The following is a 19,219-nucleotide window of genomic DNA, read 5'->3' on the forward strand; positions in this document are numbered from 1 at the left end:
TATTTATTATATTACCCATTAAATTGTATTTTGTTAACGTCTACCCCTATCCTAACCCTAAACACAACCCGTATATTAATTATTGTACAGTCACACAAAAATTATGCTATACTGACGTGATTATCCGCAGCTGTATCCCTTCTAGACTAACTCTTCGTCAGATACAAAAGATGAAAAAGAAAACGCAGGTCTGGATCGGTTAACTCCTCCCCTTATTGCGCACTATCAGCGCACTACACAGCAAATGTGGGCGTTTCTGAATTTGAGGGTGTTTCCAAAATAATGGGTTGTTCCAATGAACATGATCGACCACACCCCTAAACCGCTGTCACTTTGAATCGAGCCAATCAGGTAGGACAATGGAAAAACGCCCCTCTAGTTTCACACAACAATTCCCTCCCACCACTTTCCTGCAGAGGAAAGAACATGGCGGTGTCTCGGTTACCACCAGCGGCTCTGAGTCTCAAACAGGTAAAGTCACGGTAAATCTTTGCTTATAAGTGTCTTACATTGGCGATAAAGCAAGTATAGATCGACAGTGAGCTGATCTTCACTACAGCTGCTGTCCGGACACGCGTATGCAGCACGAACAACAGCTAAATGTGTGTGTGTGTGTGTGTGTGTGAGAGAGACATAGAAATCTGACAGGCTATATGCAAATTACATACATGACGTACAAGCTTATGTTTACATTTCAGATAAATAATGTCAAAATATTAGAAAAATGTCTGTTTAAATATATATATATATATATATATATATATATATATATATATATATATATATATATATATATATCAAACTATTAGAAAAACAGATAACGTTAGGTTTCAATATATCAGCTATCATCGTATGTTCTTCATATATATGGCTATAGAACATCTAAAATATTTGAACATGTATGTACATATTTGTAATTCTAATGGTCGAAACATATGTAAACAGATAGTTTTTTCGCAATATTTTGAGGTACATGTTGCGTATTTGACATATTATATTTCTCAAATCTAAATATGAACTTCTATGTCAGTATATAATTTGCATACACTCACTGGCCACTTTATTAGGTACACCTTCCAAGTATCGGGTTGAAGCCTCTTTTGCCTTCAGAACGGCTTTAATCCTTCGTGGCAGAGATGCAACAAGCTACTGGAAATATTCCTCAGAGATTTTGCTCCATATTGACATAATAGCATCACACAGTTGCTGCAGATTTGTCGGCTGCACATCCATGATGCCAATCTCCCGTTCCACCACATCCCAAAGCTGCTCTATTGGATTGAGCTCTGGTGACTGGGGAGGCCATTTGAGTACACGTATGACATGGTGCGTTATCCTGCTGGAAGTAGCCATCAGAAGATGGAGACACTGTGCTCATAAAGGGATGGACATGGGCAGCAGCAATACTCAGGAAACCGCTGATACAAGGCAGGATGGATCCATGCTTTCATGTTGTCGAGGCCTAATTCTGACCCGACCATCCGAATGTGACTGAGACTCATCAGAGCAGGCAACGTTTCTCCAATCTTCTATTGTCCAGTTTATTTTAATATTTTTGAGATGTGAATATTTTTCTGGTGTGAATCTCTTTTTTGAGATCTCAATCAGGTTAAGGTCAGGACTCTGACTGGGCCATTCCAGAAGGTGTATTTTCTTCTAGTAAAGCCGTTCTGTTGTTGATTTCTTTACAAATCTGTTTCAGTTCAGCATTATTCTTGGGATGTCTGGTGTGAATCACCCTCTTGAGGTCATGCCACAGTATCTCAATCGGGTTGAGCTCAGGACTCTGACTGGGCCACTCCAGAAGATGTATTTTCATCTGTTGTTGATTTACTTCTATGCGTTGGATCTGTCTTCTGTTGCCTCACACATCCTCTGGGTCTATTCTTAATCCCAGAGGGTTCATGTACGTCTTCTTGCAACTGGATGCATGTGTGTGTGTGTGTGTGTGTGTGTGTGTGTGTGTGTGTGTGTGTGTGTGTGTGTGTGTGTGTGTGGTCATTTACAGTCCAGCCGCTGTAGTAAACCCATGTTGTGTTGTGTTCAGTTTCTGCAGAGACAGAAGGTGCTGTGTTTGTACAGAGATCTGCAGCGCACCATCCGCAGGGTCCCGCACGAGTCTGACCGCAAATACCTGCGAGACTGGGCCCGAGACGAGTTCAGGAGGAACAAGAGCAACACAGACCAGGTGGACACCTCACACACTTTCAGATTTTATTAGTAACGTTCTATTATTCTAATAAGCAAGATTACAAACAAGCAAAGCAATAACAAACATTGCTTAGAAGAGTTTTTATTATTTATTTATTTCCACTGAGTCTTCAGTCGTGGTGTTTTGTGAAATGGGGTGTTTTCCCTGTGCAGGATGCCATCCGCATGATGATCAGTCAAGCGCACAATCATCTGGAGGAGTTGAGGAGATCTCTGGCTCTGGCTGGATGCTGAAACTCTGCTGAAAACCCAGACTACAATGAGGACACACACATCTATATTTATTTATCATGCACACATTTATTAATAAAACCCAGCTTAACAAACTCACTTCATATAGACTCTGTGTGTAGTTGCGTCTTTTCAGTACAGCTCCAGTCTAACGCTCCGTCCTGGTGTCCACGTCTGATTACATTTACAGATGTGGTTTATGTAGAAAGCTTGAATACTTCTGGTGTTATTGATGATTATCACACGGCTGTCTGGAATACTGGATTCTGATTGGTCAGTCGTGACATTACAAGGTATGTTATTCCCAGATAACAACCACTGAATAACACAGACTCATCCTGGAACTGAGAATCACCATCAGTGAATATGTTCACATCCATATACTTACATCCACACTCATGTGTGTGTGCTTTAGTTTTGGACTGTTTGGCTCAGTTTTTGTAAATGAATAACCCACAGGTTAGTGTATACTCCATTAGCTGTTTTAGTTTAGGTCAGCTCTGCGTTTAATGAAAGAATTAATTAACTATTACTGTTAATTAATTAGGGAGAGGCAGTGGCGCAGTAGGTAGTGCTGTCGCCTCACAGCAAGAAGGTTGCTGGGTCGCTGGTTCGAGTTGGCGTTTCTGTGTGGAGTTTGCATGTTCTCCCTGCCTTAGGTGGGTTTCCTCCGGGTGCTCCGGTTTCCCCCACAGTCCAAAGACATGCGGTACAGGTTAATTGGGTAGGCTAAATTGTCCGTAGTGTATGAGTGTGTGTGTGAATGTGTGTGTGGATGTTTCCCAGAGATGGGTTGCGGCTGGAAGGGCATCCGCTGCATAAAAAACTTGCTGGATAAGTTGGCGGTTCATTCCGCTGTGGCGACCCCGGATTAATAAAGGGACTAAGCCGACAAGAAAATGAATGAATGAATGTTAATTAATTGACATAGTCCATAAAAACAGTTCTCCATTTCTTATTTAAACAATTAAGAACAACATAAAACAGAAATATGTTGATGTTCTGATAGCGATTCCTATGTAGAAGAACCACTTCCTGCCCTCCATCTGAATTTCACACCTCATCAATGACGTTATGCAGGGTTTAATTCGTGCCGGAACACGTCGCACCCGGCTTCGACACCTCTGAAATCTGATCTGTCACCTGATTTTACTGTTCTCACTCCTCAACCGCCCACTGTTTACTTACACTTTCTCCCGCAATTCCCCAACCCTCTTCACTTTCGTCCGTGACGCAACACACACCCCTCTGCCATCCAAAACACCCTCCCCCTCCTCCCTTGCTGTCTACTTTCGTGCGCATCACCTCTCCAGATTTGTTCCGGGACCTCGCAATTCACAAATTAGGCACTGCCGTTAGGTGAAAACAACCTATATATACTGTTTGTGGCAGGTAGCCATTGTAATAAGCGGGATAAAGTACATCCAGCCGGTTGTTTTCATTGTTTTAATTTGTTATGACAGTCTGTATTATGCTGTTGTTTGTATAAAATATGCATTTTACATTAATAAAAGACCTGTCACCTTATGAATAATAATTCTGTGATGTTTGTAAGTTCCAACTATACAATAATACTTGTGAATACATTAAAAAAACATTTAAAGTAGTTAGGTTAGCTCAGCAAGTGATGCTGGTCTCATACTCCACATATAATGTAAATCTAAAAGAGTTAATCAAAGATGTCCTTAGACCAGAATGGGTGTTATTTTGGTTTTAGGACAAACTGATCAATGGTTTGATCCACTTCAGGCGTTGACCACTGCACAGCAGCTGGTGTAGGCTAACATGTATACCATAATCTGATGGTCAGATCTTTTAATGACCTAAAACAAGTCGAATTTCAAGTACTTTTAAAATGTAAGCACATAAAATATATTTTCCCCGACAACAATTTTGGCTATTACAAAAATGTCGTGGCTTGTAATGTTGGAAAATGAATAGCCACAGTGGCTGGAGAGCAAATAAGTCCAAGTAACACCCTGTACACGGTAAAGTCTAGATCGGAAACGCGGCCGGCTGGAAGTGTGATGTGTTCATCAATTATAGCAGCATTTTCATGACACTATAACAATAGTTCGTATTTTTACAGTACTGTGATGGCTGGGTTTAGAGTTGGGGTAGACGTTTATAAAATACAATATATTGGGTAATTTAATAAGTAGCATAAATAATACTCGGTACAACTACTGATTTTACTAGGGATGCCATGGTTATCAATTTAATATTGAACCATTCAGTACAGCCTCCACAGTTCAATACGCGCTTGTGAATTGCGGTTTTCTTGGTTTTGCGTTTAAATAATTAATGTGTGTTTTATATATCATATATATATATATATCATTTCTTCAGAATGTTTAGGATAATACACCATTAGTAGATGAGTTATGCCAACTCTGTTAATAATTGTAAATGTATTCCCCGCGTGTGTCGATTACAGATTTTTATCCTCAATTCAAAAACAGAACCACATTTGTTTTAGTAGTAAACCACTGTCTCTTGCTGTTCTGAACGGTGACTTTATTAAACACATTTGCATATGCTAATAATCTATATATATATAACAAAAACATGTCTGACTGTTGCGATTCTCTGTCAAGAGCATTATTATTTTAGACACTAAATCTGAGCCTTATTGGCCGTCAGATACACAACAATCTCCAGCCAGAGGCACAGCGGTTTCTCTTCCACGTTTACATCGACACAGTTTATTAAAGATGAATTAGTGACGTACAGAAGAGCAGCTGAACGTGACGGTCAATACAGATCCCTTTGCAGCAGCTGCAGACTGTAAACAATCACTCTAGTAGTTGCACATCTACACAAACAAACAAGCAGCTCATCACATATTAGTGGTTAACATCCGTCAAGACAGACGACAAACATTTGAATGTAGTGGATTAAAGATTAAAAAACATTAAAGACGTCACTTTGAAATCATACTGACCATCTCTTTTCTGTTTTGGGTCGCTTCTGATCATTTTAACAGTAGATATATGCAGGTTTTGCATGCAAACGACATGATCAGAAGGTTCCGGTTCACACAGATGCATAAAAAACACTGCGTCACAGGTCAGTAGTGATGTCACTTTGTAATGAAGCACATGATACACGTGCATCATGTCACGGTTTTTAACAGAATCATGTTTCTGTCATATACATTGAGATAGCAACAGCACATTTTCATGCTCTCATTAAAGCAACTAAGATTTGAAGTTTTTAGATGAAAACCGTGGCGTAAAGCAGTGTTTCTCAACCACGTTCATGCTTTGCACATTTTCCATGTCTCCTTAAGCAAACACAGCTGATTCAGCTCATTAGCCGAGACTGAAAGACCTGTGATGGGTGTGACAGATGAAGGAGACATCCAAAACATGCAGTGTTGGTGGTCCTCCAGGAACGTGGTTGGGAAACAGCAGTGAGGATGGTGCATCTTTGAATGAAGTGATGCTCTCAGGACTAGGCATGGGATAGGCATCCTAAAGTATGTCTAAGATTTTTTATTAACTTTTTTTTGTTTTGTTTTTTAGGATAAGCAGAAAAGATCTCCAAAGATGCCGTTTTAAATTGTAAAGACATCTGGGAAAGACAAATTTGGGAAATCCTAACAGATTCCACTAATCCTGGGCTAAAATCTGTGGTGGCTTAGAGGCCATCGTGATCAGATTTTCCCTCTGATGAAGTTCTGGCAGATTCAGAAGACCCTGCAGTGATTCAAGATCGACTCAATCAATGCGACAACTTCAAACCACCATAGGGGCATGTCAAAACAGCTTACCACTGGCTTTACCATCAAGGCACGCTGAGAGCACAATGACCACTTCAGTTAATGTGTCTCGAGAAGGATTCATGTCAGGACACAGGACAGTTAAAGTCACGGAGGGATGACGTCAAACTCTGGGTGAGTTTTGCTGTGTGTCCGTGTGTTTGGCACGTCTTCACTCAGATACTACAGTGTCACATGGAGATCGTGAGATTCTGGCAGTCTGGCAAGCTACAATAGTTTAGGGTTATTACAAATGGCACAGTGTGAGCCCGGACAACACTCCCTCAGACTTGGATGACTCCAGCAACCAGAAGTCCTGAATAAAAGAATCCTGCATGAAAACACCACAGACCCTCCTGCTGTCTGCTCTCAAGGAAAAACGTGGACTTCTGAAGCTCCTACACTTTGTGTTAGCTGCTCTCCAGAAGTGTTTCCTCCAGTCTTTCCTCCAGAAGTGTTTCCTCCAGAAGGGTTTCCTCCAGAAGGGTTTCCTCAAGTCCTTGCTCCAGAAGTGTTTCCTCCAGTCCTTCCTGAAGAAGTGTTTTCTCCAGAAGGGTTTCCTCCAGAAGTGTTTCCTCCGGTCCTTCCTCCAGAAGTGTTTTCTCCAGAAGGGTTTCCTCCAGAAGTCTTTCCTCAAGTCCTTGCTCCAGAAGTCTTTCCTCCAGAAGAGTTTCCTCCAGTCTTTCCTCCAGAAGTGTTTCCTCCAGAAGTCTTTCGTCCAGAAGTGTTTCCTCAAGAAGTGTTTCCTCCAGAAGTCTTTCCTCCAGTCCTTCCTCCAGAAGTCTTTCCTCCAGAAGTCTTTCCTCCAGTCCTTCCTCCAGAAGTGTTTCCTCCAGAAGTCTTTCGTCCAGAAGTGTTTCCTCAAGAAGTGTTTCCTCCAGAAGTCTTTCCTCCAGTCCTTCCTCCAGAAGTGTTTCCTCCAGAAGTCTTTCCTCCAGTCCTTCCTCCAGAAGTGTTTCCTCCAGAAGTCTTTCCTCCAGAATTTTTCCTCAAGAAGTGTTTCCTCCAGTCCTTCCTCCAGAAGTATTTCCTTCAGAAGTGTTTCCTCCAGTCCTTCCTCCAGAAGTATTTCCTCCAGAAGTGTTTCCTCCAGAAGTCTTCCATCCAGTCCTTCCTCCAGAAGTGTTTCCTCCAGAAGTGTTTCCTTCAGAAGTGTTTCCTCCAGTCCTTCCTCCAGAAGTGTTTCCTCCAGAAGTCTTTCCTCCAGAATTTTTCCTCAAGAAGTCTTTCCTCCAGTCCTTCCTTCAGAAGTGATTCCTTCAGAAGTGTTTCCTCCAGTCCTTCCTCCAGAAGTATTTCCTCCAGAAGTGTTTCCTCCAGAAGTCTTCCATCCAGTCCTTCCTCCAGAAGTGTTTCCTCCAGAAGTGTTTCCTTCAGAAGTGTTTCCTCCAGTCCTTCCTCCAGAAGTATTTCCTCCAGAAGTGTTTCCTCCAGAAGTATTTCCTCCAGAAGTGTTTCCTCCAGAAGTATTTCCTCCAGAAGTCTGTCCTCCAGTGTTTGTCTATCCGTCTTGTGTGTTCATCCTGAGCAGGCGCAGCTCGTCCTCCAGGTGTTGTATTCGGTCCAGCAGCAGCTCTCTGTCGGCCTGCACCCTGTGGTCGGCCTGCCGCCGCGTCTCCTCGATCTTCCTCTCGTACCAGCGCTCCATCTGCAGGGTCACCGCCTCGAAGAAGTACTGCGTGACCTCCAGCGCATGCATGTTGTCCCGCTCCTGCGCGAACGCCCCTTCTGCGGCGGCAGGACAGGTCTGTAGCGTCAGGCTCTGAGCGCTGGGTTTGCTCTTGGCTCTGTGTCTCCTGATGGTCCTGTGCTCGGCTGCAGGTCTGGGCTCCACACTGCGCTCCTCAGACTCGTCCCGCAGCTGGTGAGGGTCACTGCAGGCCCTCGAGCGCTGCTTAGGACGCACTATACAAGGAGACTGAGGCGCAGACTGATTCTGGGACGAGGGCTTGTCTGAAAACACAGAGAAACACTTGAGAAGGTCTAGTCTTAAAGGAACACTCCGCTTAAATATAGGCTCAGCTTGATTCCTGTGTGTGGTCAGTCTGTAGTACCTGCTGATGCGTCCACCTCTATCACGTAGTATCTGGCCGGAGCGTCCTCAGCACAGGAGCTGGCGGCGGCCGTCTCTCCTGCATCTGTGCGCTCTGCTGATGGAGACGGGTGCGGGGCTGCTCTAGACGGCTCCAGGACGGGGGTGCAGTCCGACAGTGTGTCTGTGAGGGACGAGGAGCGCTGTAACCTGCTGTCCACACGCTCACCTGAGAGACGAGTCTCCAAACTCTGGATCTTAGAAAGACACCAGTTCTTCAGATCCTTCACCACTGATGTCTGTGTGCAGAGAGGCAGAACTCAGACTAACATACACTGCAAACAGAAGGAAACAGGCTTCTTGCACTTAATGCATATCGCTTTGAAGTAAATAATATTTCTGAATGATCATAACAGAAATAATGTCCAGTATAGAATATAAAGTCATGCTGCAGTGGAGACAGAATGAATATTGTTTTTACAACTTTATTTAAGGGTCACAGTTTAGCCCAATCATTTACTGGAGACTCACTCTGAATGGATCATTTGAATCAGTGAATCATTTACTGTAGATTCACTCTGAATGGATCATTTTATTCAGTGAATCGTTTACTGGAGATTCACTCTGAATGGATCATTTCAATCAGTGAATCGTTTACTGGAGATTCACTCTGAATGGATCGTTTGAATCAGTGAATCGTTTACTGAAGATTCACTCTGAATGGATCATTTGAATCAGTGAATAATTTACTGGAGATTCACTCTGAATGAATCATTTGAATCAGTGAATCATTCAGACTCAGTCTGAATGGATCATTTGAATCAGTGAATAATTTACTAGAGATTCACTCTGAATAAATAATTTGAACCAGTGAATCATTTACGGGAGATTTACTCTGAATGGACCATTTAAATCAGTGAATCATTTACTGAAGATTCACTCTGAATGGATCATTTGAATCGGTGAATAATTTACTGGAGAATCACTCTGAATGGATCATTTGAATCAGTGAATCATTTACTGGAGACTCACTTTGATGGATCATTTGAATCAGTGAATCGTTTACTGGAGACTCACTCTAAATGGATCATTGGAATCAGTGAATCATTTACTGGAGACTCACTCTGAATGGATCATTAGAATCAGTGAATAATTTACTGGAGATTCATTCTGAATGGATCATTTGAATCAGTGAATAGTTTACTGGAGATTCACTTTTAATGGATCATTTGAATCAATGAATCGTTTACTGGAGACTCACTCTGAGTGGATCATTTGAATCAGTGAATCATTAACTGCAGACTCACTCTGAATGGATCATTTGAATCATTTACTGGAAACTTTGGTAAGGTATTGGTTAATTTAAAGGTATTGCTGATGTTACCTGTCGTTTCTCGGCCTCCAGACGCTCCTGCACAGCTCTCTTGTCGATGCGGTGTAAACACTCGATCCTCTCTGCAGACACTCGCTCTAATGTCATCTTGTCCAGAGCTCTGATCTGCACAACAACAACAGGGCAGAGTTTGGACACCCCTGACCAAAACAGATCATTTGCTGGAGACTCACTGTGAAAGGATCTTTTGAATAAGTGAATCATTTAATGGACACTATATACACTCCACCTATTGGACACTATTTTACGTCACCTATTTATCTGTTTATGCTTTATTTATTAGCATCCCAATCAAAAATTACCAAAGAGTTTAAAGCTTGTCTCTGCTGTAGTTACACCGTGTACAAAGACTGACCAGACTGTGGTCTAGTTATCTAGTTGAGAACTATTTTCGGCAGTGATATTGTTACTACAGTGTCTCTCCTGCAATCATGCTACAAAAACAATATTCCTTGATTGTTACGCCAGAATGAGAGTTTAGTTCCTATAACTACATCAGCCTGGAAAATAGCAACTTTTCATTTCCCGTCAGTCATAGCACATGATGTACCTACAAAAGAGTCGAGCTTTAAATTAGGAAAATTATCAAAACTCTTTGGTCATTTTTGAGTGAGATGCTAATGGTCTAATCGGATTCAATTATCTATGCTAAGCTAAGCTAAACGTGCTCCTGCAAGACCCGGAGATCGGCTCAATGGATTGAAAAATGGTGAAACTCGACTCTAGAGATGCCAAAAAAAGTGTAGTGCTCCTTTAAGACTGAGACGTGTGAGTATCCTGAGCTCTTCTGAATGGCATACTGACCTGATGTTTGCTCTTGCGGTCCATCTGGCCGATCTTGCTGTTCATGAGCTCCTGTACGGTGTGGATCTCCGACTGCATCTCCTCTTTAGTGGCCATCAGCTGATTCTCCAGCTTACTGATGAGCGGCTCACATCTGCAGCCGTTTAGAGGAGCCTGTAATGCACACACACACACACCAGTCACAAATACAGTCAAATACTTCTCCATTTATCTCATGAGATCGAGTAAATATTAATAAAGTCTTTTTATTTGATAATTCCTAATGATTTTTAGGAAATTGAGGTCGACCATTAACTATTTTTCTCTGGCTGAAGCTGATTTTTAAAAATCAATGCAAGATATATGACACTAATTAATCATGGCAATATATATGTTGCTATAATTTAAAGAGTTCCTGTTATGAGTTTTTGAAAATTACCATCCATGCTTGTTTTCTGTAGTTTGCAAAATTTGTGTTTAATTGTGTGTTATAAGTTGTAATCGATCTACGCGGCTTGTAATCACATAACTATTACAGATCAGTGCTTGTACTGTATCTCTCAGGTTAAATCTGTATGGGGCTGTTAACATATTGCATCTAAGGGTGCTTTCACACCTGCCTTATTTAGTTCGATTGAATCGCACTAGAGTTCGTTTCCCCTGTTGGTACGGTTCGTTTGGGCAGGTGAGAATGCAGCAATCGTACTCGAGTGCGCACCAAAAGCGGACCAAATAAGCGTACCGGGACCTGCTTGAAGAGGTGCTCTCGGTACGCTTTCAAACCAACCCTGGAGCGGTTCGTTTGTGGTGAGAATATGATCCGTACTAAAACAGGTCCAACCGCAAAAAGTTCTGCGCATTTTGGACTAATTCAGCTGCCGTAGGCCGATGCGCTGTGCATTATGGGATATGGAGGAAAAATATTTGTTGACAGCGCTTTACCAACAGAGAGAGAGAGAGAGAGAGAGGGGGAAACATTACCTGATGGATCGTTGGTAATATTTCCGCAAGATGAGCATGTCGCAGTTTAGCTAAATTAATTCACGCCTCCTCCTGAAGTGACGAGTGATGCATTAAACACTGTTTTCCAGCCGCGGCCGCGCTTCATTCTCGTAATGTATAGTTTGCCTAAAGCAGGGATACAATCAGCCAGCGCAGTCGTCCCTCCAGAGTAAAAGGTTTTGTTTACCTGCGGGAGTTCATTGGCATTTTCTGCAGGTGAATTCTGACCAATCAATAAGCAGTTCAGGAAATATGTTCAACAACATCTGGCCAATGAGAGATGTGGATTTTGTCAGATGACTGCATTTTGGTTTGTTTCAACTGGTTCGGACTAAAGCCAGCAGTGTGGTTTGAAAACGACCCAAAGACGGCAGAAGATGCAACAATGCATCATTTATTACCCTTGGTCCGGACCAAATGAAGCGAACTACAGATGTGAAAGCACCCTAAAACCTTGCCGAAAATGTGACGCGTGCTTCTTCCATTAGCGATTTGAATGAGTTTCTGAACTCGAGATTCCAAGGCGATTGTCATTGCTGTAGCCACCATCAGCTGTTCCCACACTGAGGTACTGCAGTCCGTTTTCAAAACAGCTCAAGTTTTGCCGCTGTGTGAATTATTACTGAATGTGTGTCAATCCAACACTAATATTGCTGAAGGGGCTAATGATATTGAGCTTAAAATGGGTTTAAAACAATTAAGAACTGCTTTTATTCTAGCTGAAATAAAACAAATAAGACTTTCTCCAGAAGAAACAATATTAGAGGAAATACTGTGAAAAATTCCTGAATCTGTTCAACATCATATGAGAAACATTTGAACACGAAATTTAAAGGGGGCTATTAATTCTGACTTTAACTGTATATACTGTCCCCATTCCCTCATCCTCCACCTGTTCAATTGAGTTGCTTTCTTCTGTTAAACACAAATGAAGATGTTCTGTTCATTGAGTTTCAGAGTATGTTTTACCCTACTACGGATTTAACTGTTGATTTTTGTGTGAACTGCCCCTTTAATGAGGGTAACCGTTGTTCTGCATGCTCTAACAGCAGTCTGATGTGGTGCGCTTTGTTTCCTCGCCTGCATGATCTTTCCGTCTTTTCCTCTGTAGAGAGTGTAGAGCTGATACGCCTTGTAGTTATGAGGAGGAGGAGGAGGAATGGCTGATGGAGACGATCTCTCCGTCTTACTCTTCTTCTTAGGATCGCTCTGTTTATTTGGTCTGTGTATGAGGGCATCTGATGGAGACAGCTGAACAACACACACACACACAACCCCATCAGACTGCTCAGTAATACCCAGCTGATCGGACATTGCTTTATAGATAAAGACATACCCTGTCTCTGGCTTTCCTGTGGCAGTTTTTGTTTGCTCGTGGCTCTGTGAGAAACATGTTGTCTGTGCGGCGGAGAGAGCCGTCACTGCCGTGAGTGTCCTGCGCTGGAGAAGCACTGTCACACTACACAAACACAGGAAAAACGACACAACCTTAAGACATTTCTACATGCTCAGATATCCTCAAGAGTATCAAGAAAGTATCACTGACGTGTGAAAGAATACTATAGTAGTTTATAGTATACACTGCAGTGTTTTGAACTACACTTTAGCAGGTGTCCTAGTCAAACACACCTGCTTATAGATTTCTAGTGATCTTGAAGACACTGGTTAGCATGTTCAGGTGTGTTTGATTAGTGTTGGAGCTAAACTAAGCAGGACACCGGCCCTCCAGGACCGAGTTTGCCCACCCCTGCCCTAAAGTCTGTTGAAGGTCATAGGACCGAAACATTATACAGGGTGGGCCGTTTATATGGATACACCTTAATAAAATGGGAATGGTTGCTGATATTAGCGTCCTGTTTGTGGCACGTTAGCATATGTAAGGGGGCAAACTTTTCAAGATGGGTGGTGACCATGGTGGCCATTTTTAAAATCGGCCATCTTGGATCCAACTTTTGTTTTTTCAATAGGAAGAGGGTCATGTGACACATCAAACCTATTGGGATTTTGGCCCCATTGTCTTTGTTGTCTATGGTGTGAAGATGCAAGATGTGCTGCACCTGAAACTATGGATACTGGAAGCCTGTGCTGGCATTTCGTCTGCGGTGTTGCTATCAGTGTGTGAAGAGGCTTGCATTGACAATCCAACACAATAGGCAGGACATTGAACACATTTTATAAGTGGTCAGAAACTTGTAAATAACTCATAAAAGAATAAAGCTACGTCAAAACAAAGCACACCATTGATTTTCTTGTGAAATTCCCAATTAGTTTGATGTGTCACATGACCCTCTTCCTATTAAAAAAAAACTAAAGTTGGATCCAAGATGGCCGACTTCAAAATGGCCACCATGGTCACCACCCATCTTGAAAAGTTTGCCCCCTTACATATGCTAACGTGCCACAAACAGGACGCTAATATCACCAACCATTCCCATTTTATCAAGGTGTATCAATATAAATGGCCCACCCTGTATATTTACCGTCATATATAATAACATTTCCATACAGCAAGTATTGATAGTGTGCGGGATGGTTTGTTTCCATTTTATACTATGCTATACTACAGTAAAAGTACTTGAATGAATTGGATGAATGAGAAAAGTGGCACAAGCTCATAATTAATAATGAATAATTCAATTCAATTAATAATGAATAATCAATAATTGTGAATGAAAACAAAAGTGACTAAATGTCGTCACTATAAAATAATAAATACAATTACAGATAGCTGAATGTACCTGGTCAACCGTGTCCTGAGATTGTGAAACAAATAAATGATTTAAAAGTGCGGATTGCAGGCTTCTATAGGCTTAAAAGTAAAATATAAAACTGAAACAAATGAAAAATATCTCAATCTATTTATTTAATAATCATTTAATTGGTTTATTTTGTTCTAATATTTCCTTTGCTTAGCCTTTCATGTATGTATAGTTTCTCTGATTATTATTTTATTAAATATATTTTTATTATTACGTCTATTTTCTTTTTATGCTCACTAAATTGTTTATTTATTACTTTTTTGATTTAGTAAATAAAGCAATGCTACGGAGACCCGGAAAGGACATGATGGTGGAGAAAAATAATGGGTGGGAGAAAAAAAACGAGTGATAGGTAAACCAACGCAATCTCACGGCAATTCGTAACTTTTTGATTTAGTGGCTAATTCGTATAAATTCGTATGATCTAATTCGTACAATTTAGAACGATTTGCTCATCACCCAATGACGGTTGGGGTTAGGGGTTGGGTGCCACGCCTCCTTTTTAAAATTGTACATTTTCGTATGACTGAACTCGTACGAATTCTTACGAATTAGCCACTAAACTGGCAAAACATAAAATACTTACGTTTCCTCGTGAGATCAGGCTGGGTAAATATATTTTTGGAAGTTTTTGCGTTCCCTCGCATATACGTTTTGTGTTATCTCGCAAATATGTTTTGCGAGGGAATATTCATACACACTCATTCACGCGCACACACACTACGGCCAATTTTGTATTCCCCTATAGCGCATTGTGTTTGGACTGTGGGGGAAACCGAAGAGAACATGCAAACTCCACACAGAAATGACCAAGCTGGGACTCAAACCAGCGACCTTCTTGCTATGAGGCGACATCGCTAACCACTCAGCCACCGTTCCGTCCTGCTTTTTATTATTGGATTTTTAGTTTTTTTGTCTAGCCCAAATGTCAAGCAGCGCCAAATGTGCTGCTGAGTGTGTCTGAGATTGAATTATTGAAAATGTTATGCAGGTCTGAAGTGTCGGAAGTATAATCGCTAAATTATTAACCCCATCATTAACTCTCTCCTACATAACGTTCAGTGTGTTTTCCTCTTGTTTAGTGTTTGAGAGAGAGTTTGCTCCTTCACCTTTCTCGGCAGCATCTCATCCCGCGGGACAGACTGTGCTCGACCCTCCGTCTTCATCTTGTCCCTCCTCTTCCTCACGGTGCGTCCTCGACTGAAGCTCTGCGTGTGAATACAGACAGTGTGTTAACCCTGTTGTTGTTCTAGAGACACTATTCGTCCTTCAGTGAATTTTGTTTTCTTTAGGAAATATTTCCCAAATGATGTTGAAAAGATTCAGGAATTTTTCACAGTATTTCCTACAATATTTGTTCTTCTGGAGAAAGTCTTATTTGTTTTATTTCGGCTACAATAAAAGCAGTTTTTACTTGTTTTAAAGCCATTTCAAGCTCAATATTATTAGCCCCCTACAGCAATATTAGTTTTGTCTCCAGAACAAACCACTGTTATACAATAACTTGCCTAATTACCCTAACTTTACCCTAATCACCCTAGTGAAGCCTTTAAATGTCACTTTAAGCTGAATAATAGTGTCTTGAAGAACATCTAGTCTAATATTATGTGCTGTCATCATGGCAACGATAAATAAATCAGTTATTAGATGAGTTATTAAAATGATCATGATTAGAAATCTGCTCTCCGTTAAACAGAAATTGCGGATAAAAATATACAGGAGGGCGAATAACTCTGACTTCCACTGTGCATTTAATTTCAGAGCTCAAATCTATTTTGCATGGAGAAACAGCCTCGTCTTCATCAGTGTTAAACCACTAAGTTAAAGTTTCACAGGAGGGCTCATGATCTTGTCTTCATCTGAGAGGTAAGAGCACAGCACAGATGTGCAGCTCTATCTAAACATCAGTCTTGTGAGCAAGTCAGTGAAATATCAGGGAGGAACACGGGACTGGGCTTTTCTTACCTGCGGGGCTTTGGTGAGCAGCAGCGCCACTTCAGGACTGTTGTTTTCACGAGCCTGATCGAGGGCCGTCTCACCTGTCTACACACACACACACACACACACACATGCAGTTAATCCACATGCCAATCAATCATACAGTATGTCTTCTGATGGGTTTGTCCTGCCATCACTTTTATTGCAACACAGCTAAAACTGAAGCCAGAAACATAAGCTGACGAGCAGAAAGCCGTTTGCTGCAACTAAATATTAAAGCAGCATTAATGCATTGCAGTAACAAATCCCAATGCTCAGTCAGAGGGTGTATTCCCTTCAGAAATCTGTGCCATGACACCAAAGAGAACTTGAGCTGAGGTTACGCTCAGGTACATTTGTGAATCTTCACCAACATGTGATACAGCTGAAGACAACATTATACAGCGTCCTGTGAAAATCGTAATTATTTTTCTAATATTTCTCAAGTGCTGTTTAACAGAGAGAAGATTTTTTAAAAACTGTTTTAAATATAATTGGTTTAATAGCTCATTTATTTTGTCTTTCCCTGCTAAAAAAATCCAGCTTAAACCAGCCTAGGCTGGTTGGCTGGTTTTAGCTGGTCGACCAGGCTGGTTTTAGAGGGGTTTAGGCCACTTCCAGGCTGGTTTCCAGCCATTTTCAGCCTGGTCTTAGCTGGTCAGGCTGGAAGATGACCAGCTAAAACCAGCTAAAACCAGCTTAAACGAGGCTGTTCAAGTTGGTTTTAGCTGGTGTTACGGTCCGTGGGAGTTTGTATTTTTGTGTCTTCTCCCTCTCTGTTTTGCTTGTCTCCCTTCAATTGGACTTCGTTCCGCGGATTTTTGACCGGCACAACTTGCTTTCCAGAGTGCTATGTGTGTGTTGGTTTGTGTTCGCTTGCTTCTGATCATACAGTATGCTTTGTTCTGTGTTTCTGAATAATTATCATCGAAGTAAATTAAGTCAATATGTTTAGAGTTTCTCATTCCTTTTTGCCACTAAATCAAGAAGAACTGACATGAGATAGCGTTGGTTAATTAGGCAGGTTAGGATGAATAGGCGTGTAATTGAACAACAGTGTTTGTTCTCTAGCCAATTGAAGAAAATAACTTTAAGGGGGCTAATAATATTGAGCTTAGCAGCTTTTCATGTTCTTCCCAGCCAAAATAAAATAAACTTCTGCAGAATATAATGTCTCTGTTAAACATCACTTAGGGACTATATGAAAAAATATTGAAAATGTCTAATAATTAATAATAATCTGGCTCATAATTTGTCTTCAGCTTGTATCTGGAAGCGCTTGTGTTACTGAGAAGGTGCTGACGTTGTTTTTGATGCGGCTGTCGGCTCCAGCCTCCAGCAGCATGCGTACGGTCTTCCTGTGGTTCAGAGATGCTGCGATGTGCAGAGCCGTGTCCCCTGTCTGAACAGCAGAGCAGATGCAGAGTTAGAGATGAAGATGAGCAGGGGAGCACTTCCCAAACAACAACCTAACTAGCGGCTGAACTATCGTAGTACGATGCATCGTTTGGGCAAGAATGATGTAGTGATGAGTGTTTCCCAAAACCCAGAGTTTCTAAATCCGTTATTAGAGATGAGTTATTAAAACTGTTATGATTAGAAATGTGCTGAAGAAAATCTCTGTTAAAAAGAAATAATATATACAGAGGGGCTAATAATGCTGACTTTAACTTTATTCCATTGTTTAAACACATTAAACACACCTATGATGGCTAATAGGTGTCTGTGTTGGTCTGCGCTGCAGTGGAGATATTCGAGCTGCTGGAATTACAACACGTCAATTCCAAACTTCTCCCAAAATACATGAAAGTAAGTGAATTAATGAAGACTAGCGTCATGTTTCTGGTTACCTAAACAGTGTTTTCATGCTGAAATGAGAAAGAAAATAAATGTTCCACTTGTTACTCACGTGATTTCTGTCAGTGACGGAGCAGATGGCGCCCAGGAGCGCTCGGATCACGCTCACGTGGTTATATCTGGCAGACACATGCAGACACGTGTCGCCTACCTGGAGACACAAAGCCAAATGACTTCTGCTTCATGTTTCAGAGTACAGATGACATGCACGCACACACACACACACACACACACACACACACACACACACACACACACACACAGAGTGAATACGTACACTGTTCTTGGAGTCGGGCCGAGAGCCGCCCAGCAGCAGGACTCTACAGCTCTGAACATGACCGTTCTGACAGGCCAGATGAAGAGCCGTGTTTCCAGCCTGAGAGAGACATTTGTAAGAGCCACAAATAAACATTTGCATTGAAAAAAAAACTCATTAAAAGATCTCACTTTCTTGTTTCGTACAAAAAAATGGCAGTCAGGGCTAATCTGGAGATTAATCCCAGAAATAAAGAGCATTGTCAGTGAGGAGTGGTTAGTTGGAGAGGTTTGGCTTTACAGCTTTGAATGATTATTAATTAAGCATTATAACTATAGGCTTTGAATCTGACATGAAAAATGGAGCTCATGCATCAGTGGCAGCAGATTTGACCTTGTTCTTGGCGTGAACGTTTGCTCCAGCCTTCACCAGCAGCTTCACAGTCTGACTAAAGCCGTGCCATGCAGCCTCATGAAGAGCGGTGTTCCCATCCTGAACAAACACATCCAGTAAACTCAGTACATACAGAACACATGAAGAACGCAAAACTCTATCTGTCTATCTATCTATCTATCTATCTATCTATCTATCTATCTATCTATCTATCTATCTATCTATCTATCTATCTATCTATCTATCTATCTGTCTGTCTGTCTGTCTGTCTGTCTGTCTGTCTGTCTGTCTATCTATGTATCTGTCTTTCTATCTGTCCGTCCGTCCGTCCTTCTGCCTGTCCATCCATCCATCCTTCCATCCATCCATCCATCCTGTCTGTCTGTCTGTCCGTCTTTCTGTCTGTCTGTCTGTCTGTCTGTCTATCTATCTATCTATCTATCTATCTATCTATCTATCTATCTATCTATCTATCTATCTATCTATCTATCTATCTATCTATAAATCTATCTATCTGTCTGTCTGTCTGTCTGTCTGTCTATCTATTTATCTGTCTATCCGT

General features: G+C 41.5%; 3 protein-coding genes across 4 annotated transcripts in view; 1 reads left to right on the forward strand and 2 right to left on the reverse strand.

The window, feature by feature from the left end:
* Positions 1-19,219, reverse strand: part of lats1 (large tumor suppressor kinase 1) — a 777,671-nt gene that overhangs the window by 704,988 nt on the left and 53,464 nt on the right. The gene's annotated exons all lie outside the window — the stretch shown is intronic.
* lyrm2 (LYR motif containing 2) lies at positions 413-3,973 on the forward strand. The gene is made up of 3 exons (NM_001159831.5): positions 413-471; positions 2,048-2,188; positions 2,365-3,973. The coding sequence occupies exons 1-3, from the start codon at positions 427-429 to the stop codon at positions 2,443-2,445; spliced, it is 267 nt and encodes an 88-aa protein (NP_001153303.1). The 5' UTR covers positions 413-426; the 3' UTR covers positions 2,446-3,973.
* ankrd6b (ankyrin repeat domain 6b) overlaps positions 4,912-19,219 on the reverse strand; it is a 38,392-nt gene continuing 24,084 nt past the window's right edge. Inside the window, 12 exon segments of one of the 2 annotated variants that reach the window (NM_194423.4) lie at positions 4,912-8,158; positions 8,260-8,536; positions 9,622-9,735; positions 10,435-10,587; positions 12,496-12,666; positions 12,752-12,874; positions 15,284-15,382; positions 16,140-16,217; positions 17,455-17,553; positions 18,061-18,159; positions 18,286-18,384; positions 18,658-18,756. In NM_194423.4, coding sequence (NP_919404.3) covers positions 7,707-8,158; positions 8,260-8,536; positions 9,622-9,735; positions 10,435-10,587; positions 12,496-12,666; positions 12,752-12,874; positions 15,284-15,382; positions 16,140-16,217; positions 17,455-17,553; positions 18,061-18,159; positions 18,286-18,384; positions 18,658-18,756 — 1,863 coding nt within the window. In that variant the 3' untranslated portion in view covers positions 4,912-7,706. 2 annotated transcript variants of the gene reach the window in all.

The sequence above is a fragment of the Danio rerio genome, chromosome 20 (genome assembly GCF_052040795.2).
Source record: "Danio rerio strain M-AB ecotype USA chromosome 20, GRCz13ab, whole genome shotgun sequence".
NCBI classification, from domain to species: domain Eukaryota; kingdom Metazoa; phylum Chordata; class Actinopteri; order Cypriniformes; family Danionidae; genus Danio; species Danio rerio.